General features: G+C 34.1%; 2 protein-coding genes across 2 annotated transcripts; one reads left to right on the top strand and one right to left on the bottom strand.

Annotated features, from left to right (window-relative positions):
* The first annotated feature begins 666 nt into the window (after positions 1-666).
* On the top strand, positions 667-16,165 carry LOC146167977 (neutral alpha-glucosidase AB-like). The gene is made up of 22 exons (XM_083390985.1): positions 667-798; positions 1,385-1,480; positions 1,750-1,986; positions 2,221-2,412; positions 4,358-4,415; positions 4,804-4,936; positions 6,013-6,211; positions 6,347-6,479; positions 7,435-7,583; positions 9,130-9,240; positions 9,344-9,475; positions 9,677-9,787; positions 9,996-10,179; positions 10,386-10,482; positions 11,316-11,417; positions 11,840-12,035; positions 12,534-12,712; positions 13,379-13,461; positions 13,557-13,670; positions 14,028-14,137; positions 14,212-14,309; positions 14,526-16,165. Exons 1-22 carry the CDS (start codon positions 779-781, stop codon positions 14,639-14,641), a joined length of 2,850 nt encoding a protein of 949 aa, XP_083247111.1. The 5' UTR covers positions 667-778; the 3' UTR covers positions 14,642-16,165.
* Positions 16,166-17,327: 1,162 nt separating this feature from the next.
* LOC146167976 (syntaxin-5-like) lies at positions 17,328-23,624 on the bottom strand. Its single transcript, XM_083391248.1, has 8 exons — positions 23,369-23,624; positions 22,928-23,097; positions 19,562-19,635; positions 19,016-19,071; positions 18,762-18,949; positions 18,480-18,624; positions 17,975-18,215; positions 17,328-17,836 (listed from the first exon to the last, which is right to left on the bottom strand). The coding sequence occupies exons 1-8, from the start codon at positions 23,409-23,411 to the stop codon at positions 17,677-17,679; spliced, it is 1,077 nt and encodes a 358-aa protein (XP_083247374.1). The 5' UTR covers positions 23,412-23,624; the 3' UTR covers positions 17,328-17,676.
* Between the last annotated feature and the right edge of the window lie 281 nt (positions 23,625-23,905).

The following is a 23,905-nucleotide window of genomic DNA, read 5'->3' as shown; positions in this document are numbered from 1 at the left end:
CATTGGCGGGCAAGCGCAAAATATCAACTCTGCATAAAAATCAAAGCAAGTGACAGGGAAGCTTAAATTAAAAAAAATTGTTCATTTTAATGAAGGGAAAGTAAAATAGTAAAAAATATGGCAACTTTTTTTTTAGTATTTTAACCTTGAGCTTTTAGGTCAATACCACCAGAACTTGATAAATCCCAATATTTGCAACAATGTACACACATATTATCTGTGCTAAATGTGTCACAGTCCCCTCTAAATCTTATTTTAAGTTTTACGATTTTTTTTTTAATTTTTTCGCCCAACATTCGACTTCTGTTGCACATTTGCATTCAACTCATAACATATCAACAGGTTATTTGGCTTACTTGTTTTATAGTGTCACAGTATGACTTCTGTTTGAGATCCTATTTTCTCATGCGGCCCGTAGTAGGATATCCGTGGAAAATGTCAGTAAACTAAAAGTAGGTGGGTATACTTCACTAATAACATTTGGATGGAAACTCCCAGCCTTCCACAAAATCTTTTTTGCAGTTAATATGTCAAACCTATTCTCAATGTAAACAGTCTTAAACTATTTTTTTTGTATTATATATTTGTTACTTGGATAAGTTTCTGTCATGTTTTTGATTGGAGAGAATGATTTGAAGGAAATTCCTTTTTTTAGAAATTAACTCAACCTGTTTGATTTCTATACTTTGTTGGTTACTTGGTAGTATTTTGTTTTAATTATTGTATCCTGAAAAGCCCTTACATTAAGTGCAGCTTCTGGTGCTTTCATCATATCATCATGTTCAAGGGAAGCTTTGGGTAATTAAATTTGGTTTATTTGAAATCAGCTTTTCTAATATTTTTTTGCTTTTATTTCGAAGATATGTTTTATTTGTAGTATTCAATAATTTTATCATCCATTTACAGGGTTTAAATTTAAAATGAATTTAAAACCTAGTCCATTTGTACATCATTATTCTTGTTAGGTCAGCACAGTACAAATCAGATTCTAGTGTTTAACCCTGGGTCTTATCTAATATGGTCTGAACTTTGTTCTCCAATAATGAAAGGCTAATTTCATTGAAAAAATAACACTGATTTTTTTACATAATATTTTAATGTTGGTTTATCACAAGTTTTAATCCATACTTGTATCTACACAATCCCTTTGCTGGCAGCATAACCATTTGACGGAAGTTTGACCTGCAAATTAATTACAATAATTTCTCTATTGAAATTTCTAAGAAACTTGATATTACACTAAACAGTTAAAAACTTTACCTTTTTAATTTTGTTATTTTGTTATTTTTTTATGCATGGTAAAAGATTTTGTTTCTTTTTTAAGCATTTACAGTATACATTTATTTTAAAATTAAATTAATTTACAATCGTTGTGTTTTTTTAGATTGCTTTTTTGTCTCGTAATGTCTGTAACTGTTGATGATTCAAGTACATTTGATGCAAGCAATTTCAAAAGATGTGACCAAAGTGCTTTTTGCCAGTAAGTTTTTTCAACAGTTATCTTCAATTAACAACTGAAAAAGTTAAATGTTTGCTCTAGTGAGCGTGATGGTTGAAGATTGTGGTTAGATGTAGTGAGAATATCAAAGCCTTTGATATTCTTACTTCATACTTAACAATTGCTCTTTAAGTAGTTAAACAGAACTAACTTCGTTAAATTAAAAAAAAATAATAAATGTATTTTATGTACAGTGTTTATATAATGACTTTTCTGCAAGCTAAAATTTAAATCTAACAAATTTTGTTCAGGCGACAGCGGAATTTCAAACCAGAAGTTTCCCCATATGTAGCAAATTTGGATTCACTCCGAACACTGGGCAGCAATCACGTTGCTCTGGATATTACCAATAATAAAAATGGGAAACCATTTATTCTTGAATTATTTGGTTATGCAGATGCAACATTGCGACTAAAAATCAATGAAGTTTCGCCATTGCTTCCCAGATATGAAGTTCCTGATACAATTGAGGAAGTTCCAGCTCAAAAGTAAACTCTATCAAATATTGTTGAATAAAATGTTTTTTTTTTTTTTTTGGTATCAAATGTTATCGAGTATATCTGTTTTAATATTGCACTTTCACTACATATTCACATGTTGTGCTTAAAGCTATTTAAATAAGCTGCTGTTTCATAAACACAACACTATATTAATACTGGCAAATCTTGCTGGCCTTAAATTGTGTTGTATTTTAAATATGTTGTTATATTGATCATTTGTAGCATATACAGTCGGCCCAACAAATCCGATGGAACAGCAGTTGTTTTAATGGCCAACAACACTGATCTTAAAGTTGTGATATCTTGCAATCCTTTTCGACTTGATATTTTTGATGATGATGAACCAGTTTTCAGTGTAAACTCTAGAAATCTGCTTGAGATTGAGCATCTGCGTACCAAACCTGAACCAAAGATGTGAGTTTAAGGCACCAGGCATAATGTGTTTGAAATAAAACTATATACTATATGTTGTTTTTTGCATGCAACCAGAAAATTTTATTAACCTAATACAAAATAATACTCAGTTTAACCATACTAATAAATGTCTGTTGCTCAGTAATGGAACTTGCCATTCCATCTTAACTAATACTAGTAAAAGTAAATTGTAGAAGTAGTAGCTCAGTTTTTACCATTTCCTTTTTTTTTAAATCTCTGAACTTCAGCTCTGGAAAATATCTGTTCATAAAAACATGGCCAACTGTCCAAAAAAATAATTTGTTTTTTAATTTCCATTCCTGATTTTTGGTTTCTTATAGTGTTTGTTTTTTTAAATGCAAAAGTGTTTTTTTTTTTGGCAAAGAGTAGTGTGCTTGCTTCTAAACTATTTTGCTTTGCAATCTCTGATTTGGTTTGAAATTATGAACTTCATATGATTGTGTTTTTCACCTAATTTACTTTTTTGCTTGCAAGACATTCACCCATGAAGCTTGTTACAGAGTCAGCATCAACCTTTCACTCAATTTACTGCACTATCTTTTCCTGGTACTTACTGGTGAATTTATTTTCATAGTAAATTTTTTCGGTGTTTTTTGTACCAGCATAAAGTGAATGTCAAGAAAAATGGCCCATAGCTTAAAATATGGTTTGATGGCTGTTTACATATTTTTTTACTAATATCACAAACAAAGCTTAGTTTATTGCATGTCAATTTGTGCCAGTGTGATTTGCGGTGGGGTAGAAGTAGCAAAATGTTTAACGTGTAACACAAGCATGACTTTTTTATTCTCCTCTCTTTGCATGACAGCCTAAATCTGCTCTGAAGGAAAAGTGCTTTACTCAAAACAGATTCTTACTGCTCTAGTCTGCTAAATTTTTATAATTTGAAATACTTTTTAGAAATATACCCGACACATGGTTTAGAAAACATTGTAATATTTATTGCTATTGCCTATACCTGTCTAACATCAAGAATAGCATGCCATCCTTAGTTATGGTAGATCATCTTACAGCAGTGGTTCCCAACTTTAACCTCCTTTCTTGTTTTACCTATTAACCCCTCCCATTTTTGGTGTATTGCACATAACAATAAACCAGATTTCAATCATATTTCATTTAGCATATGTTTTATTGTTTTATTTGAAAAATTGACTTCTGGATGTAACATGAACAAAACAATAAAAGTTTATGTAGAAGTCTCAAAAAATATGGATAGAAAATTTAATTTATAGCAGTATGTATTGATAATTGTTTTTTTATTAACTCGTTTTTCTCTGAGTTGGTCAAGTGGGAAAAATGTTGTTAAATGCTGTTCTATAGATTAACGCCAACAGATACAAAAGTAATTTTTGCTTAACAATAGCACAAAACAACAGAAGAAGATCCACAAGGAGAACATGGCCTTTTGTCTATTTTAACATGTTTATCTAAGAAAAGTTTGCACTCCAAGAAAATATATAATGTTTCCAGTATGTCTAAGCCTACTTTTTAATGCTTTTAGTAAAAAGGCGTCATGTGATTCATTGCACAGTCTAAAAAAAGGCCTTTTTTCGCTTTAAGCGAATTGATAAATTCTTTGTAATGTAGGTTTTATTTTAAAAGTAAACCTCTTTCAGTCCTTAAATTTCAGGCTTTAAGAATATAAACTTACTGTATGGTGTTTTTAAGTTATCTTTTTTTATGAAATCATATTAAGATGCATTTTGTGATGTAATGTTGTGATGTAGCGATTTACCTTTGTGACCACCAGGTTGCGAACCACTGTCTGTTAGGTATTGGTTTATTACCTTAATATTGCAAATAGCAACTAGGTTCCTAAAATGTAGAAGTGATTTAGACATTACATTGCCTCTGATGAATCATAGTCGCTAAACAACACTTTAATGACTAACATATAAAGGTGCGAAAAAATCTAATTTTATAGTGAAGAAGAAAAACCTACTGAACCGGAGCCAAATGAAGGGGCTGAACCAGTTGAGGAGGTAATATGTAAGACAGTGTGATAATAATTAATAATAATCAACAACAAAACAAAGAGTATTTTATGTGTAAACAATAGTGTAGTATTTTGGTTGAATAATGCTTTTCCATTAAAAACTTGTTTGTGCAAGGCATCAATGTCCTGTTGCATTATTTGGCTAAACAATAGTAAATTCCCCCAAAAATGTGCATTTCTCCAGAATATAAAAATGGTCTAATATTTTATTATTAGTTTATATACAAAATAATTTTATATTTATTCATACAGGAAAAAAAGTGAATAACAATAATATTTCAGCGAAAATGATATTATAGAAAATTGATTGCAAAATTATTTTTTAGTGCAAACATTATTTTATTGGATAAATAAAATATATTCGTATTGGTTAGGGTGAATCACCCCCAGAAGAAAACGATGAAAGAGAGGAGGATAATGAATCGGACAAAAAAGACGAAAATGAGGACAATCAAAAAGGAATGTGGGAGGAAACCTTCAAAACTCACACTGATTCTAAACCAAGAGGTTTGTAAAAATGATCTTTCTGGTTTTGGTACATAATAATATATAGGTAAAGCATAGGAGCAAAAATTCAAGGGCATTTATCACACTTCGTGATCTCAAAGGTTCTAAATGCTGTTGACCTAAGATGTTAACAAACTGATGTAAGACATGTGACTTGTTTATGCTGGCAAGGTTTCTTAAAACAAGCGAGACATACAGGAAAGTTAAAATTTGTTTATGCAAAGCGCAAAAATGTTTGCATTTGTTGAGTTAAAATAGGCCGAAAACAAGTACACAAAAATTGACCTAAACATAATCTCCACATAAAACTTGTTGACGAGCTACATTTGACCACGCCGCTGTTTGTCCACCACTTTGAGGCCACAGTGTAACATTACTTTGTAGCATCATCTTTAAAAATGCCCCCCCATAAAAAAAATCCTGGGTTTGCCGTGCTTGCTTCGTGCAAGTCATGTACAATCTGAGGAGATAATATTGTTGCTCCAGAAGATTTTTAGCCATAATGGGATTGCTACTAAAGCAAAGAAATCATCTTTTTATTAGGAATGAGACATAAATTGTATTTCGGCATCATATTTGCACACCAGTTTGCTAAAAAACAACACACGTTTTAAACTTAAATTTTGTTATAACATCAAATGTGGGGAGAGGGTAGATGGTGATATATAAGTTGTTGCAAGAGGGAAAAGTGGACATATGAGTTTGTAAGTATACAAAAGTGGACATATGAGTTTGTAAGTATATTTTCAGAGTAAGGCAAGATAGATAATTTGTGTGAAATATCCTAGTATTGTGAAACCATTTTTTTCCTTTTTTAAGTATACAATATAACTTTCTTTTTGATAATTTTTACTGTTAAAATTACCTTAGCTGACCTATGGAATGGATATTAGTGTTTTTTTTTTAATTGTTTAGTGTAACTGGTTTTAAAATAGTTAATGAAATTTATACATTCCAATATTACAATTGTATTTCTAATTTCATGACAAAGGTATTGATGTACATCTGACACTGTCTGTGCATCATATGCACCATCATATGTATTATATATATACTGATGGGAATTTGATTTTCAGGTCCTGAGTCCATTGGTCTGGATACTTCATTTGTAAATTTTGCCCATGTTTATGGCATACCAGAACATGCTGATCACTTTGCTCTAAAATCGACAGTTGGTGCTGAACCTTACAGACTTTACAATCTTGATGTTTTTGAATATGACCTTGACAGTCGTGCAGCACTTTATGGTTCAATACCATTTATGGTTGGACATAAGTAAGTATTTTAACATAAAAAATGCAATAATTAAATCAAATTTAACATTTTATTATAGTCTATTAATATATACCAATTGTGCATTGTGAAGAAAAATATAGATATATAATATACAAAAATTATTTTTCTTAACAGCAACAAACGCACCGTTGGCTTATTATGGGTCAATTCTGCAGAAACTTGGGTGGACGTCGACTCCAGTGAAGACAACAAGGGGGTTTTGGGAACTTTATTTGGGTACTTTGCTAGTCAGGAGGCAGTTCCAGAGGTATTTGTCTTCTAACTAAAGTATTTTTTGTTTAGTTCAAACTATGTCATTATGCATTGCAAAAATATCCCTACCTAGTTCTAGCTAAAGTTGTTGACAATGCATGTTGCAATATCCTGTAGGCAGGGTTGTCATTTCATGCTGAAGTATATTATCAAGTAATATGCATGGGGTATTTCTATAAAATAATAAAGCCATAAAATTCCATAGAATCGACATTTCGTTGTTTATAAGCATTAAAATTTCACTTTAAATTTTTACACTTATTTTAGTTTTTTTTTTTAATAAGTTATATGAATTTGTCAGTTGAGTTAATTTTTGAAGTGAAAAGTTTTAACCGTATTTTGTTAGGAAAATATGCCATAGGTCGAGTAAACAAACCTAAAGGGCCACACACGACTGGTAGACTCTAGTTTGGTTACCCCGGGTCTACAACCCTAGGTCCTAGGCTGACAGTGCATGTTTACATGTTTATCCCCCGGCTGATATATTTAAACATAAGGTTGTTACTACTGACTAAAAATAATTTAGAGCAGCATGGTCCAACTATATTTTTTTCAGGCCTTTAGAAGCAATTTGTTTCATTCGCTAGGCTTATGTTGCAGGGAGTGTAGGGGCATATCCAGGTTTTAGTTTTATGGGGGTTGGGCTGTTTAAATAAAAAAAAATGGTTGGGCTTTTTAAATAAAAAAAAATGGTTGGGCTGTTTGCTGTTTAAAATAACTGGTGTGCAATGTGCAACTATGCAATCAAAGCTAAGCTAAATGTGAAGTGCAAAAATAATTGCATCTTTTGGGTTTCAGCTGGCATAACTTTAAACTTTATACTTGACATATTAGGCACATAAAAATATATGCGCTGTTGATTTTTTTTATGCATAGCAGTTGGTAACCCTGCCTGTAAGTAAATATAAAAACTAACAGTGGTTTTAATTACTATGTTTAATCATTTCTAGGTTAATGTTCATTGGATGTCAGAAAGTGGAGTAATTGATGTTTATTTCATGCTTGGACGGTCGCCTTCAGATGTGATGAGGCAATACACATCGTTAACTGGTCGGTCTTACATGCCCCCGATGTGGGCTACCACCTACCACCAATGCAGGTTTAAAATAGTTGTATTTAACATAATCCGTAGGATGTAATGTTCAATTGTGTTCAACAAGTTTGAAAATATTTACAGTAATTATATAATGTATTACTGTAATCTTAGCCTGATTATGAAAAAAAAATTGCACAATTGTAATATGCAACAAATATTCTGGAACCACCAGGGACGTATCCAGAAATTCAAAAAGGGGGGGGTGCGAATTTTCAACTTAGGGAATTCCCCGTTGTTTTTTCGTCTGACGTTAATGACGTCATAAAATAGTGACGGATAGGACGTCATAAAATAGCGATGGTGATGACGTCATTAACAAGAAAAAAATTTATCCAAAACAGTCAATTAACGTCCAGCAAAAGCGAACATTTAGACGGAAAGCGAACACCGCTTAGTGTGCAATCGTTAACTTCAGGCGAAAAACTAAACCAAGACCGTGAAATATGTGTGATTGATTTTGGTAGATCCATGTACGGGACTAGGCTATGTTACAAGCACGTCTTTCGCCATCTGCAATACTAAACGGGAGTTTTTCCCGGGTGTTTTTTCGATTAGCGCAACATGTAAAACTATTTCGAAAAAACGGTCTAACTTTGATAGTTAGTTAATTTAGTTCAGCGTTTGATAACCGTTTTAAGTTTTGGCGCCCCTGGCGAGCGAAGCGAGCGCGATTTTTTTTTGGTATAACGGCGTTTCTTTTAAATTTCTTGCAAGTTTTTATTACATTGCCGAAAATGAAAAATGTTAAAAAATATATGTCAAATATGTTTGAATACGTTTTCGATTTGTCCGCGACGCAATTGACAGCTTTCCACGGCGCAACGGTAAAGAAGCGCTGATCTAGTTCAAAATACAGAAAACGTTAACAAATGGGACGTAGTAAGACCATTCGCGCCTTGCGCGAAAAATTTTCGCACTTGCGTAGTTAAAATAGTCAAAAAGTATTTGAAATGAACTCGTGTATAGTTTGTCAAAGAGGCGACGGGCCCGATACAGTAGGTTGCCGACCCCAGTCTTACACCAACATCTGATATTAACGCAGACAACAAACAGCGAGAAACATCAGCACCGTCTAACTCGACGTTTTCAGAGAGAAAAAAGCGGAAACCGCTTGATTTATATTATTAATTGTCGAACACACACTTGCTGATTAGCCAACCCGAACGAATAACGAAAGGCGAAAGAGAAAAACTATCTAGCGTTTACGGTCGACCAAACAAAAGACGAAAAACGGCGTTTTGCTTTTGATTTTGGTTTGGCATTAGCTCAAGACGCGTGACCCAATTACACTTAAAAACACGCAGCTTCGGACGGTGAGTAAAACTCCGACAAAAACGACGAAAAACGATAGTGTCACTTACGAAAAGGGGGGGGGGGGGGGGGGTCCGAACCCCCCCCCCCCCCCCTGGATACGCCACTGGGAACCACTGTATGTAGCTTAAATTTGTTTAAGTGTTTTGTCTGTTAACCATCCTTTTGTAAACATACAGGAAATACATAACATGGATGCATGTACAGTAGAGTACACTTATTTAACTTTTTTGCAAAGGTGGAATTACAAAGATGAAAAGGATGTACAGCAGGTTGATGCCGGATTTGACGAACATGACATTCCATATGATTGTTTATGGTTGGATATTGAACACACAAATGGCAAAAGGTGAATTAGGTTTACTTAAAACATATTTAACAGACTTACGAAAAAATACCCGTTGTTTGAAGTGTTAAAAAAATGTTTTACCATGCAATTTTGTTAATTTCAGATATTTTACTTGGGACTCTTTGAAGTTTCCAAATCCAATTGAAATGCAAAATTCTTTGGCTGCCAAAGGAAGAAAGATGGTGACAATCATCGATCCCCATATCAAAGTGGACACCAACTACCATATATACCGGTAAGAAAACGTCAAAATAAATATTATGTAGACACTGCAGTGTGCCTTTAATTCCCATAGGTGTGCAAGTAGGCACAATCAGCACTCGGCCGAAGCGAATTACACTGTGAAAAATCCCAATCCTAGATTTGATAACAATTCCAATTATGCAAGCTATTTATGTACATTGCTCTTCAAACAAATTTTTATTCATTACTACAGGGAGGCACAAAACAAAGGATACTTCATCAAGAATAGGGATGGCAGTGAGTTTAAAGGATGGTGTTGGCCCGGAGACTCCGCTTACTTGGATTTCACTCTACCAGAAGTTCGGTAAAGCTGTTAAAATATCTACATTTAAATTTAAAAAAATCTTCATTTGTAGTCTGTATTTTAATGAAATGTGTATAAACACAAACAAAAGCTTGAATAATCTTACGTTAGCTATTATTATTTTAATAAAATTAACGAAATGGTGCAATTAGAGTACAACCTTAGCTTGTATTAAAACAGCACTAATTGCTTTTCGTGTTAAAATTAGGAAATGGTGGGCAAGTCAGTTCGTTCCCGAGGTTTATCAGGGCTCCACGATGCACCTTTTCACCTGGAATGACATGAACGAACCAAGTGTGTTCAACGGACCCGAAATAACGATGCACAAAGACATAACGCACGGCGGTGGTTGGGAACACAGACATGTACACAACATGTATGGCATACTTTTGGTAAGTACAGGTTTAATGCTTGCTTTCCTTCACATAACTCGCCCAAATAATGTTTACGCTTACCTCTAGTTTTCTAATAGAACACGTCTACATAAAACATGCACGAGATGCAAAATTTAGCTAATTTGTTATTTCCACGTTACGAAGTTGATTCGAGTTAAACACCCATTTTAATTGCGTTGTTTTGTTCTGCGTTTTTTATACAGCAAAAGTCGACAGTGGAAGGGCAGATCGCGCGGTCGGGAGGCACAGAAAGACCATTCGTCCTTTCTCGCGCCTTCTTCATCGGAACACAGAAATATGGTATGGCACGCGAACCCGCTGTTTGGAAATTGTCCTGTGTCAATGTCCCTGAAAATTTTTTTTTTTTGAAGACCAAATAATTTCCACAGAGTAAATTTCAAACATACACTGTTAATTCGCATATTTTAAAGGATGTGCTCAGCGATAATGTAGGTACGGTAAAACAGGCAAAAATTTAGTTTATTATGTGTGTAGCATGGCCTGGTACCGCTGGATCCGCCATTGCAAATGTCATGCTTGTCTATTTATATGCTATTAACTATCGTGTTTGCTTTTTTAGGTCAATATAGAAATACTTAAGCGCTGTCATTCAAGACAAAAATGCAAACACACAACAATTCTATGATCGAACTTAAGTACTTTTTAAAATACTAAACATTACAATTTAATTGCCTAGCACTACCTTTCCCAGTAAACAACGTGCTTCGCACTTCAGTTACATTTTTCAGAATGGCACAACAAAATTAACTACCGCCAACTAAAGTGCGGAGTGTTCCTTCCTATTCGTGCTTAAAAATGTGTTAGATTGAATAGGAATTAAAACATCAACAAGTATTTTTTGTGAAATGGATCTTTCAAATAAATATATTTTTTGCACTAATTAATATGGCCGACATAATCGGGAGGTCGTCAGAATTCTGCTATTCTGTTGGTCACCATTCACCGAAGTTTTGTAAATATACGGCACATTTCTTTTCCAATGCCGATTAGAATAAGTCCTTACATAGGTAGAATAGCTATCACATAACACATACCAATTCCGCGACATGTTGTCTTGTATCAGATTCAGTATAAAATTACACACGTACGTTTTGACACTTGCTTGTTTCTAGGTGCGATTTGGACTGGCGACAACACAGCGGAGTGGGGCCATCTCGAGTACAGCGTACCTATGCTACTTTCAGTCTCACTTTGCGGCATCGCTCATTCCGGAGGTGATTTTTTTCTCTGTGCATGTCTACCAGGACTTCCCATTAGTCGGCCACCAATTTTTTATATTGGTTTAGTCTTTTTACAACCCTTTAGGTTAAAGATTGAAATATAGGACATTTTTTGCTTTTTTCTTTGCACCTATATGTAAAAAACAACAGCAAGCTACTGTAGTTGGGGATCGTATTTTTCTGGTTTTCCTTAATGAATCTCTGTTGTAAGTACTGTAAAACCATAAGGGTACTTTTGTTTTCACGAACAAACAAAATTGGACGCGCGATTTTTTTAACTTGGATAGCTTCAAATGATTTTTAAAAATAAAATTTAGGCTGACCTACGCAAATAATTCAAATATATACGTCGGTACCATTATTTCTGCCAAGTCGTTATCTGTCCGCTATGCGGAACACCTGTTCTTGCCTTTTAGCTGACGTTGGTGGATTTTTTAAAAATCCCGATCCCGAGCTGTTGACGCGTTGGTACCAAGCCGGTGCTTACCAGCCTTTCTTCAGAGCCCACGCACATATCGATACTTCACGTCGCGAGCCTTGGCTGTTCGACGATAAGTACAAGCAAGTAATCAGGGACTCTGTGCGGGAACGATACGAGCTGTCGCCTTACTGGTAAGAAATTTCAGATTACAACTGATTATAACGGAATTTTCTTTCGAATAACAGAATCAGCCTGAGAGTCATTTTACGTCATTTAGTCGCAGCAGTTGCGGCTTGCGTAATGCATCACTTATAACAGTTAATTTGGGTTTTTATGAGCGTACTTCTTGATTAAAATTGTATTGTGTTAAGTTTTTAGTTACTGATGATGCTTTTAGTAGCGCAATATATTTTTCATATAACTTCTAAACAAACTGATTTGCGGTTTACTATGTTCTGTACTTGGTTTATTTTTTACAACTGATTATATAATTTATTTAATAATTTAATAAATGGCTTCCTTCAAGTTTATAGGCATCCTTTTTACTTTTAGTCGCTAACGAAATTGAATTTTTTTGGCTCACTTTATAAAGTGGGTTTAATTGACGTTACGTCGTATTTTAAGAGTTTTATCATCTCTAGTATTACGTTGTTCGAACTGTTAAACCTCAAACAAACGATTCCTCGCAGGTATACCTTGTTCTATCAAGCCCACACCACTGGTGAACCCCCTATGCGCCCGCTCTGGTACGAATTTCCCACAGAAACTTCAGTGTTCGACAAGGACGACTCTCACATGGTCGGCTCTGCCCTGTTAGTGCAGCCAGTGTCCAAACCCAACACCCAGGTCTCGTCTGTTTATTTACCGGGTGAGAAAAGGTTTAATTTTGAATTATCAGTGGCGGTAGATCGGTAACCGCAATTCGCATTTAATATAACTGCCATAAGCTGTGGCCTGGTTTAGGTGTAAGCTCTATTTCGCGGATTTTAGGATATCGGGTTTGAATTTGGTTTTTGCGTAAGATTTTAAAACATTTTTTCCAATTTTGTGTCTTGGGTTTTGTTTAGTTTGAAGTCCACCGTTATCGAGCACGATTCACTTTACAGTTTTATTTGTTAACTGAATATATTTAGTTCTCTTTTTTAGATATGGGCAACGTGCGACCACCCTTATTGTGCCAGTTTGGTCCATCTTAATACTTTAAAAAAATCTTTTAAAGTAATAGAAACTAATTTTTATCGTGGCATTTTCTAATCATGACGGATGAAGAAATGACGAGTAATTTTGCTCTCGAAGTTCCAAATAGTTTGCAACTATTTCACGTCAATATTTATCTGTCAATAAATCCGTATAAAAGGTTTATAGCAGCTTGTAAATATTTCTTATGTCTTATGCTTTATGTTTTACCTCAATCAGATTTTAGTTTGCCTACTTGTAATACACAAGAGTTAAAGCGGTGGCAACAAAGTTTTAATGTAGCCCAGTTAAATCTTAAATCACTGAGAAATTCATTGGCATTGGTATATCGTTTCAGGAACAAGCGGATGGTTTGATGTGAAAACGTACCAGTTTTACCCGAGCCCGACCACTGTTTCGATAGCAACACCACTAAATAAGGTAATACTTTTCCAAATTAAAACAACCGGTAAAAATGTTTTTATCGTGCTTTTTAATCACTTGCCTATCTTTTAACTTCACCGTACGTCTTTCAGATCGCGGTACTGCAGCGTGGTGGTACGATCGTTCCTCGGAAAATGAGAGTTCGAAGATGCTCGGCGCTGATGACCCATGACCCCTACACTCTTACAGTCGCTGTCAGCCCCAAGGTCAGGCGATTTTAGGTTTATTAGGATTAGGTTTGCGCAAATCATTTTAGTACACAACTTTGCCACAAGTTTTATGCAGTTGAAATACACCCCAAATTCATATTGGGCTATATGAATAGCAGTAACTTAAACAAACCTAATTTTGGAAAATATATGTAATGCAGTGTTTTTGTGCGTTCATTTTATAAACTCTCCTTAATACTACTGGTTGAAACAGTGCTTACCATTAAACAATATTAATATAACTTGTATAACACTCTATGTAGTTATTTTTGGATACTGTTGGCAATATTTTGGCCCAAACAACTTTAAATGAGTTTGTATACGAAGCCCTAACTCCTACTTTCCTTTATCTAGGGCACTGCAGCAGGAGAGCTTTATATGGATGATGGACATAGCTTTGACTACCAGAAAAAGCAGTACAACTACATGTCTCTCATCTACCAAGATAACGTTCTTTCCTGCAGGTACTTATTTTTGTTTTACATGTTTGGCTTTATTTATTGTATAAAGTCAAAACTATCGCTCTACTTACGCGCAGGTCAATGAACCCATCGGCTTCGTGGGAAACCGAATCGTGGATTGAACGAGTCATAATTCTTGGTGTTCCAAAACCATCCAAGGTCCAGCTGACCGTTGGTAAGTAGTTGTCTGTTCCACGATTTATGTAATATGAGCAAATTAGAAATATATCTGGTTTAAACAAGGTACTGTTTGGTTATACAATAGTTCTGTTTGCGAATTTTCTGTGCGTGACTGGCCGAAATTCGTGTTCCAAAGTAAATACCACAGTTGCGCGGATATGGTGCCCTATATTGTTGTCGTCAATCTTTACTTATATGTGTTATCTTGCAGCTGACGGTGCAGCCAACGAGCTAGACTTCAGCCACGATTCGACGACTCGTGTCCTCACCATTCGCAAACCTGGCGTCAACGCGCAAAAGGAGTGGTATATCACTATCACCAGATGATCAGTAGCAATTACATTTAGGCAAAACAAGACAAAATTATTCGAAGCAGTGATTTTTTTGCTCCTTGTTATCAAGTATCCATTATCGACCTATTTTTTGACCTACGTATGATGTGTAATTTTGCGCGCAGTCAATTGCACAGGAGTAAGTCTTACTCCACGCTTTAAATTGATGGTTTTGAAATTTAACGGCCTTATTTGGTACACGTCGCAGTTGTCGTTTGTTTTTGTTTTCGAAAAGTTCAAATCGTTTTCGCCGCCGGTATAGCTCGCTTCAAATTGGAATTGGATTCTCTGAACATTGTGCAATGAACGATCCGAGCAAATGCTTTCTTTTTGTGCTATTTTTCTGCAGCACATATCATTTATTCGCTTTTTTTAAAGGAAAAAGCCTTTTCTGTGCCAGCAAATTGTTAAATCCAGTAGAACATTTGTGCAAGTTACTCATGTACTACTATAGCGTGAAAGGTAGATTAAACTATGCCAGTCAAGATTTTGTCTTACTAAATATTTGCTTAAACCTTACATTTAAAGTATACATCTTTTTTATCTTGCTCACGACAGCTAAAACGAAAGAAGTTACAAACAGGTTTTTAAAGAGTATACAATCTGTCCAATTTAAGGACGCGAGTAGGCTGGTCGTACGCAAAGTGTCACGTAAATAAAAACGGAAATAATACAATCCTCAATCAGTTATTAAACAAATGCTTGCGGATGCAGAAATTAGAAAACGTTTGTTAATGTATATGCCAAAACTAAGCTGTGTCGTTAAACTTAATTAATAAATACAAGAAGTCCTGATAAATAATGAATAATTTCGATGAAAAAATTGTTCAATTAACAGTTTATATTTTCGTTTTGTCAACAGAATGATATAACAAATACGTTTTTGATAATTTAGGTCTACAAATTTCTTAGAACAGTGTATCTCATCACGAACGAGATTTGGAGTTCTCGACTAACAAGTTTCACAGATTTTGAACTGACACTGTTACTCAAAATTCAGTCTTGAAGAGTACAAATCTGTTGCAACTTTCACAGTTTCGCTCCTGTAAAATAGAAAACCCTTGGTTTTTCAGACCAAATTTGTTGGCCTGGGTATCATAAAGATAAATTTTACGGTGAGCTGTAACCGTGGAAAATTTGTCTTTAGCTGTAATCATAAAAGAAATTGGTCATGATAGGTGATAGGTGGTACTAATGCACTTATAGGGTTACGTGGGACCAATATTCACCAAATATAGGGTTAACGTGTATGTTTTCCTTTAATCCGTCTCTTTTTACGGATTAATCGACAGTCCTTTTTCAGTTCGCGATCCGCTTTCAATAAAAGTTTCACTGTGCGACCCACAATAAGATATGACCAAACAAAAAAAGTTACATAAAATTTCGAATAATTTATTTATCAATATTTTCTATTGAAAAGACAAACCCTAAATGGGCTATGTATTATGTAAATGTGCCCAATACATTTGTTTTGTTTGAATATCATTTTTGCCGTATATTCTTTTCTCGTAGCCTATAATTACCCCAAAACAGGTGATAAATTCTTTAAAAATAAACTACATTTGCAATACGTTTTGTTCTGTTGGGACGAAATTGTCTTCTTTTTGGGCAATGAAAATGTAATAGGCAAAGCTGATATATAGTTTTCCCGTTTTTTCAACAAGTTGCCTCAGTAGCAATATAGGCTACGTGTAAAATATTTTTTTAGTTTGTATGAAACATATCTATTTCAAGTCAAAATTGTGGTCTTCGTACGAACTTACTACAGCCATTGAGAGTAACAACAGACGACTTTAACAAGTAACATTTTCTTTTTTAAATTCTAAAAGCGCGACACGCAGAAAGGGATGTGTGATCACCATACGCCAAAAGTACATAAACGAACCAGAATATAGTAATATTGCACACCAGGAATTCATTTATGCGCTTGCGTGATACATTTCCTAAATCGAAAAGCTTGCGACGTCTTTATTTACAATCATTTTCGATTTTATTCTCTCAAGGAAAAGGGAATTTTAGCCTCGAAGTTAACTTGTCTCTACCAACACACATTTAAAATTAACTGTACACAGTCGTATGGCGTTTGGATGTACATAAAGTAATCGAGGACGCTGAAACGACACAAAACGTTCCAAAGTCCACAAAAAACAATACCAAAAATGATACCGTATTAAAGGCGGACTTCTACATTTAAATCATAAGAGTAATGTTTTAAAAGTGTGGCTTTGGTTTGGACATTAAAAGTGGTTATCACATCATGTTATTATGACCTGCATTTTCATCAGCTATTGGATGGACACCGCATATTCCGAATAGGGTTTTCGATCAAAATAAATTGCATTTACAACAGGGTATGGCAATATATACCACATATGAAAACCTTTAGGAGTTTTAATGTGCTATCCAACAAAAAACGACCGAAATTATGACCGGTATGCAACAACCCAACGAAAATGTAATTTATACAGTGGAAGGGTTAGCGGACCACCACTGAATCCCATGCATGTTTAAAGTATTAGGTGAAGTGCGCCGATATAAGTTGAGGGACTCGCACCGCACGCGAATAATTTACAAAGCAACAAAACAAATTGGATTTGGCAAAACCGTGTTCGTAAAAAGTCGATCTCACTACCTGTCGATATCACACACCAACCAGGCCAATTCTTAAGAATAATATAGAATACGATGTTCAAATTGGTTTACTTCATTGATGAACCATACGTTTGATTGCCTATACAAATTAATTCTATGGATCATTTTAAATACACTGGTAGAAGTAACAATCTATGAGCGAAGTATATTATGTACGAATGTTTACCAGTTTGAATTATATAACGTTTAGGTATTTAAACTAATTAATTACCGACAACGAAGTTTTAATAAGGTTCATTTTTTCTTACAAGATAATTTCCGCAATAGGAAAAGCAGGTAATTTTTTTACATTAAACGGGCTTTTCAAAAGTTATCTCGACTTTTTTTTTCGCTAAATTTAGGACAATACTGAATAGGGATAACAATAAAAGAAATAAACTAAGCAAAGAAAACGACAAAAACAATAAAAAATACAATAAGAACAAGAAAAATTTTAATCATAAGCCATCTGTTGGAAGTAATGCCTTGGAAGTATTTAAGGATTTCTGTGTGGGCAGCTTCAATGTTCAATTCACTTTCTTCCGTATTTGTGTCAATTCTGTAAATTAAAATAAAAAAAATAAATCCGAATACTGTGCACTTTGTCAGTTTTCAGTGGACCTGTGACGGTATCTCGTTTTTTTTTTATTTAAATGCAGCGGTGGAAAATCCCTCTATAAATATGTTTTAACGTTACCTTTGAACTTGTTCCTCCTGTTCTTTTACCATGGTTGCAAGTTGTTGGAAGATGTTTCCCAGCTCAACAATGGTTGATTCAATCGTTTCCATGGTGTTGGCTCTTTCTGAGATGTAGGAGTCCTGTTGCTCCACCAGTTGCATCGTTTGGCTGCTGGAACCTCCATCCATTGATATTGCAACAGATCCAGACTTGTTTGCTTCTGACCGATGTTCGTCCATTAAAAGCACTGAACCACCAGCTGAATCAAATGGCAAAAGGTAAATTCCAGTTAAAACAACCTTTTAAGTCAAACTATAACCTAATTTTTTTTAGTTATAAAATGTAAAAACATATTTTATGTTGCAGATTATGATTTAATTTATGACATGTGTACGTCCAAGAAAGTGAGAACAGATGCATGGGCTTGACACACAGTTTGTCTTGTTTAGTGCAATTAATTCACAATATATTGCATCTGATATGTAATTGGATTAAAATTTCTCTCCGGATCTGTAAAACTCACTGTTGCCTTGAGTGGCAGAAGGGGGCATAGATGCAGAAAGATTGCTGCTGCTAAATTGATCCTTTCGTAGTTTTTGTTGCTTCATATTTTCACGTCTTACTTCAAGAACTGATTTGAAATTTTCCGACATATGGGCAAGTTTGGACTACAGAACAGTACATTAGTTAGAAGAAAAATATCAAATACTTATTTACAGCAACATTCAAAATTTACCAACACAATTGTACTGAACAATAATTAAATCCAAGTATCAGAACAAAATTATAACAAAACACTCTTTACCCTTAATGTTCGCACAATAGATGTTGTGTGTTTTTGGGCATCCTTTTTGGTATTAGGTTGATATGACATGCGATTTTCTTCAAGCTTTTGGATTTTTCTCTTCAGCGAGTCAATGTCTTTCTTTATAATATATGTAAGTTCTTGGATTTCCACTGGTCTATCATCAAACAGGGTCCTCTTTTTGCACACTTTTGAAATTAAAAAAAAAATTGGACAACTTTGTCGATAAGGCAACTTTAAAAAAGAATACTTACGTAAGGTCAATTTTTCCAACTTTTCATATGTGCGTGACAAATCTTGACCAATGGATCTGTAAAATAGAATAAAATATGTTAAATTTGAGGTAACTAGAGCATTCTTTAAAAAAAAAACACCCACAGGAAACAATAACAAAACCAAAAGCATTATGTATACATTCCTATTTAAACATTTTAGCTTGGCTGAGCATAGTGAATGATTTAAATTGGTATCAGTATATAGAAATAGAATACAAGATTTTGGACATCACTAGTTATATGTTTATAAATTGTTCAATTAAGTTTATTTGATATACACATAAGTGTTAGATTTTTTATATGACTTAATATGTGGCCAAATATTGGGTAATCTAAAATTCTAAAAATATTTTAGTAAATAACATTTTAATATTACTACAGTTACTTTTGTTAATAAAATAAAGCCTATTACAGATACAAAAAAAAAAGATATATAATAGCCGTGTGTGCTTTAAAAAATTTTGGTTATTGAAATCTTCCAATACTGCATTTGTCATTTCACAATAATACAGTATGTCAACTTACCGAGCAAACTTTGAAAACTCAGAATGCTTCCTTAATGAATTTCTTGGATTTTGATGCAAAGCTGTACCATTTTGCTAAAGGTAAAAATAAAATTTGGATATTCTAATCATATTTAAAATAATAATGAAGATAAAAGCAAAGTGTAACAGCATCAAGGGTTAGAAGTGATAAAAAAATCTGAAATGTGCCCTATCACAGTGATTACCCTAATTTACAGAAACATATTTTGTATAATCATTTATCCGGGACGACGCCTGATAGCTGATACCATGTGACAGTATCAGTACTCGTCCATTACTAGTGGTATTCTCGCAAAAAAAAAACATTTGACTTTTCAATGTAATCAATAAACCTTTCTTGACCACATTAATGATGTAATTTGTTATTGGATAAGACAGTCATACTTTTTGTCAAAAATATTATATATCTTAAAATTTTTTTATTATGTGGCCCGAAAAAAAAAATTTTTTTTTGGACACATGTTGTTTTTGTCCGAATTATTATTATTTTTTTTTTTTTTTCAGTTAATTTTTTATGGCTCACTTTTGACAAGGAAAAAAACATAGTTGGAACATGAAATTTTCACAACTGTTAAATACCCTTCCAAAGTTGTTTCTAATATAAAAAAAAATTGCCTAGGTTCTAAGGGGTGGTTTTTAGGGGGGTAAAACTGTCATTTTTTGTTAATTTTGGTTTTCGGCACTTTTCAGAGATGAAAAAATGTAAAAAAAATCTGATATATTTATGGATGATGGATACATGACATATACAATGCTAAGTAACAAAATTTTAAACATTAGCCCTGAACTGTTTATCCGGGGGGTCAAAATGCACAACACTTTAGGAAATTTCCATGATATATTTACACTAGAAGGAAATGACATAAAAATCTGAAAATTTCACAAATGTTAGAGAACCATTTAAAGCTGATGTTAAAATAAACATTTTACCTCTTGAAAATAGGGGAGTATTTTAGGGGGGCAAAATTAAAATTCGGCCATTTTTGTGTTTAGAGGTGTCTAAAAAACTAAAGAAAACATTGTTAAATAGTTTTCAATTATGAAGACAAATTATAGGTTGCTTCACAGCAAAATTTTGACCTTCAACTCAAAATAATTAACCCATGGGGGAAAATAATTAACCAAAAATATAGAAATTAAAGTGATTTTTTGATGGAAAAAAAATTGCAAACAAAGTGGTGTACACTGCCTGGCAGATTTTTTATTTAAACTTGCGGCGGTAAAATATGTTGTTTTGTAAGAGCAATAAGTTAACTAGACGGGGGTGCGGTTGTTGTATATTTTGCCAGGGGGTATATTTTTAGGGCTTAGTGTTTATTTTCAATTTTTACTTTATTTTTTTTTATTTTATTTATTTTTTTTTTTAATATTTTGTATTGTGTACTTTATATTATATATTTTGTTTTTTATTTTCCTTAACTTGTTTCTGCAAGCAAAAACAGATATGGGCCGAAAACTTCCCCACTTAACTTATGCCTTTGATGCGAAAGGGGTTCAAATATGGCGTAGAATTTGGGGAATGATCGAAACATATAGTTGATAAATAGAATTTACGTAGATAATGCGTATGGTCATTTTATTAAATTTTGACCAGCTTACGTGTTTGAAAAGCAAATATTATTATTCTCATAAAGACTAAAAATGGTTTAACGCCTATGGTTTGCTATACTTTTGCAAACTTTTACTCGGTAATTTTTTACCATGGCTTGGGCCGAGCAATCACTGTTAAAACAGGCTTTAAATCTGTAGTTTTAAACAATATGAAAAACACTATTATGTGCCTAATACGCAAACTATTAAATCGAAAGTTTTGCTAGATGTTTAGGCCTGATGTTGGTAGTATGCTGGTTGGAGCAAGATGCACGACAGGTGCTAACAGAGAGGCGTAGACTGCCTCAAGATTTTGCATTTAAATTTGCCGGGGTAAATACACCCTATTGACACTTAATTATTAGGCGAAGATTATCGCGAAGTAATTGGTTGCCCGAAAAAAACTAACGCCGCATTGAAAGCAAGCATTATAAATGATTCGCCGATATTCTGCTTTGAACATCTCTACTGTATAGTATGTTACTCCAACACAATTTTAAGTTGTGTAGGCCTGGTGTTGATATGTTGGATTAGAGTTGCCACCAGATTTTGCATTTAAATTTGCGGCGGTAAAATAAGATGTTTCTTAACAGCATTAGGTAATTTTAGTAAAGAGAAGCCTCGTTTTAAAATGCAAGTCGCACGAGCCCAGTTTAGGAGGTGCCACTTCGCACAATGAAAGTCTCACGCGCGGGACAATAAAGCCCAGCACGCGGTAAGTCGCTTCGTCACTTCACAAGCTGGACAAAGCAAGCGAATATGAACGAATTCTGTATGAAATTTTTTCTGCTGCTAGATGGCTGTCGTTAGCTACAAAGTGCTAAAACGCAATATTTCAGGTTTTTACCCCCCAAGCAAAGGCCCCTGGGAGTGCAGCCTCATAAACTTTTACAAAGCACCTACATACCACTCTACGCCATGTCTGAAAATTTGAAGGTTCTACAATGTCTACTTTTTCTATAAAGCTTCGGACAAAACTCGGTCTGAAACATACCATAGGAAACCATAGGAAACCATAGGAAACCATAGGAAACCAAAAAAGAATAACGGCAAAAACAAGATATGTCCCGAAAATAAATTTTCGGCCCATATAATTCACTAAGACCGAGACTATTTGCACAATGGATGTTGCACGCGCTGGACAAAAAAAGCACAGCAGGGAGCCAGCCGCTTCGCGGCCAGAATAAGGCAAGTGATATGAACAAATTCTGTATTGAAGGTTTTCTGCCGCTATATTAGAGTAGATAGCTGTAAAGAACTAAATCGAACACATCACACTATTGATTTTTGTCCCCAATTAGAGGCGTATAGGGGTGCAAGAAAAAATTGTCAAATATTTTTCAATTATAAAGACAAGTTATAGGTTTGCTTCGCAGCCAAATTTATATTAAGACCACTGGCAATCAATCTTGTAAAAGTGCACCATGTCTAACCTATAACACGCAACTTCGGGCCACATCCGCTTTTGCCTGCTAAAGCACCGAAACTGGAAGCACAACATTGGGAGTATATGGACACTGACAAATAAGACCCGTTGAAAGAATATAGAATAACACCCTGGTGAAGTATAGTGGAACTGCGCTATCCCCCCCCTGGTATAATATAGTAGAACCGCGCTATAACCCCCTAGCAAAATATACAAAAACCGCACACCCTGTCTAGTTTAAATTGTTTTTAAATAATTTTTTAACCAAGTGTTGGATATACATATAATATATAAACTCTCTTAATTACAAATGGCCACAAAAATGCAAACCTGTCTGTTTTTTAAAGATTTCATAACAGCATGAAATTCAGAAGTGCGATCTCTGCTTGCAATACTCATATTTAAAAGTGGATCTTCCTCTCCGTCGCTTTGATGGTGATCTGAATCAGTTTCTTTGCTGCTAAATGACGAGGAAATTGTCTGTGTAATACTCCAGCTCCCTAATAGAAAACAGCGATTATTATTTAGTTATTTAATTAATATGTTCATACTAATCATACACATATAGTTAACTGTGTCCATACTGAAAAAAATCGCATGATTTTTTTTCTATAAACAAATTACAAACTGTAGTCTTAGATATTATTTTTAGCAAAAGGCTCTTTGTTATTGTAAAATGCTGTTGTTTTATATAATCAACCATTTGTTTAACTTTTGTCTCATTTAAAAACCTTGCATTACCATAGCATTCTAAATAAATAAAATGCATACCTGAGGATTGGTTATTGGAGGAAAAGCGGTTTCGAGCTGCCATTTGCACAAATAGAATACATTTGATATGATTATTTACTATCTAAATCTTAACAAAATACATAAAATACTCCAAGTTAAAATATTGACAACAAACTATCTCACAATATTAGCAACCCTAGAGCCTGTCAGCAGCCAACTACCAGTCTGCGTTTCAAGGCACTTTACACAACGATCCCAGTTGGGCAGCACCAGTTTCAGGTATGTATTAGTGCAGACTTGAAAAACTAGATATTTAAAAAAAACTAGAGCAAAGTGTTGCTAATTCTTATTTATGAAATTGCTTGTGTGCCATATTTCTAGTTCTAATCTAATTTGTGTTTTACCAAAAATGCTACGTTGAACAACAGCATTTTTAGTTTCTTAGTCAAAAACCACAAGTTTTAGTCATTTTTAGTTTCTTAAGTCCTATGAGAATAAATTGCCTAATTTAAGAATAATAAAAAGAAATATATATTTCTAATCCATTTTGGAAATACTGAAATACTCCATTTTTAT

This window comes from Ascidiella aspersa, chromosome 1 (assembly GCF_963924565.1).
Source record: "Ascidiella aspersa chromosome 1, kaAscAspe10.2, whole genome shotgun sequence".
NCBI lineage: Eukaryota > Metazoa > Chordata > Ascidiacea > Phlebobranchia > Ascidiidae > Ascidiella > Ascidiella aspersa.
The sequence above is the reverse complement of the archived record's forward strand: the minus strand, read 5'-3'. Positions and strand labels throughout refer to the sequence as shown.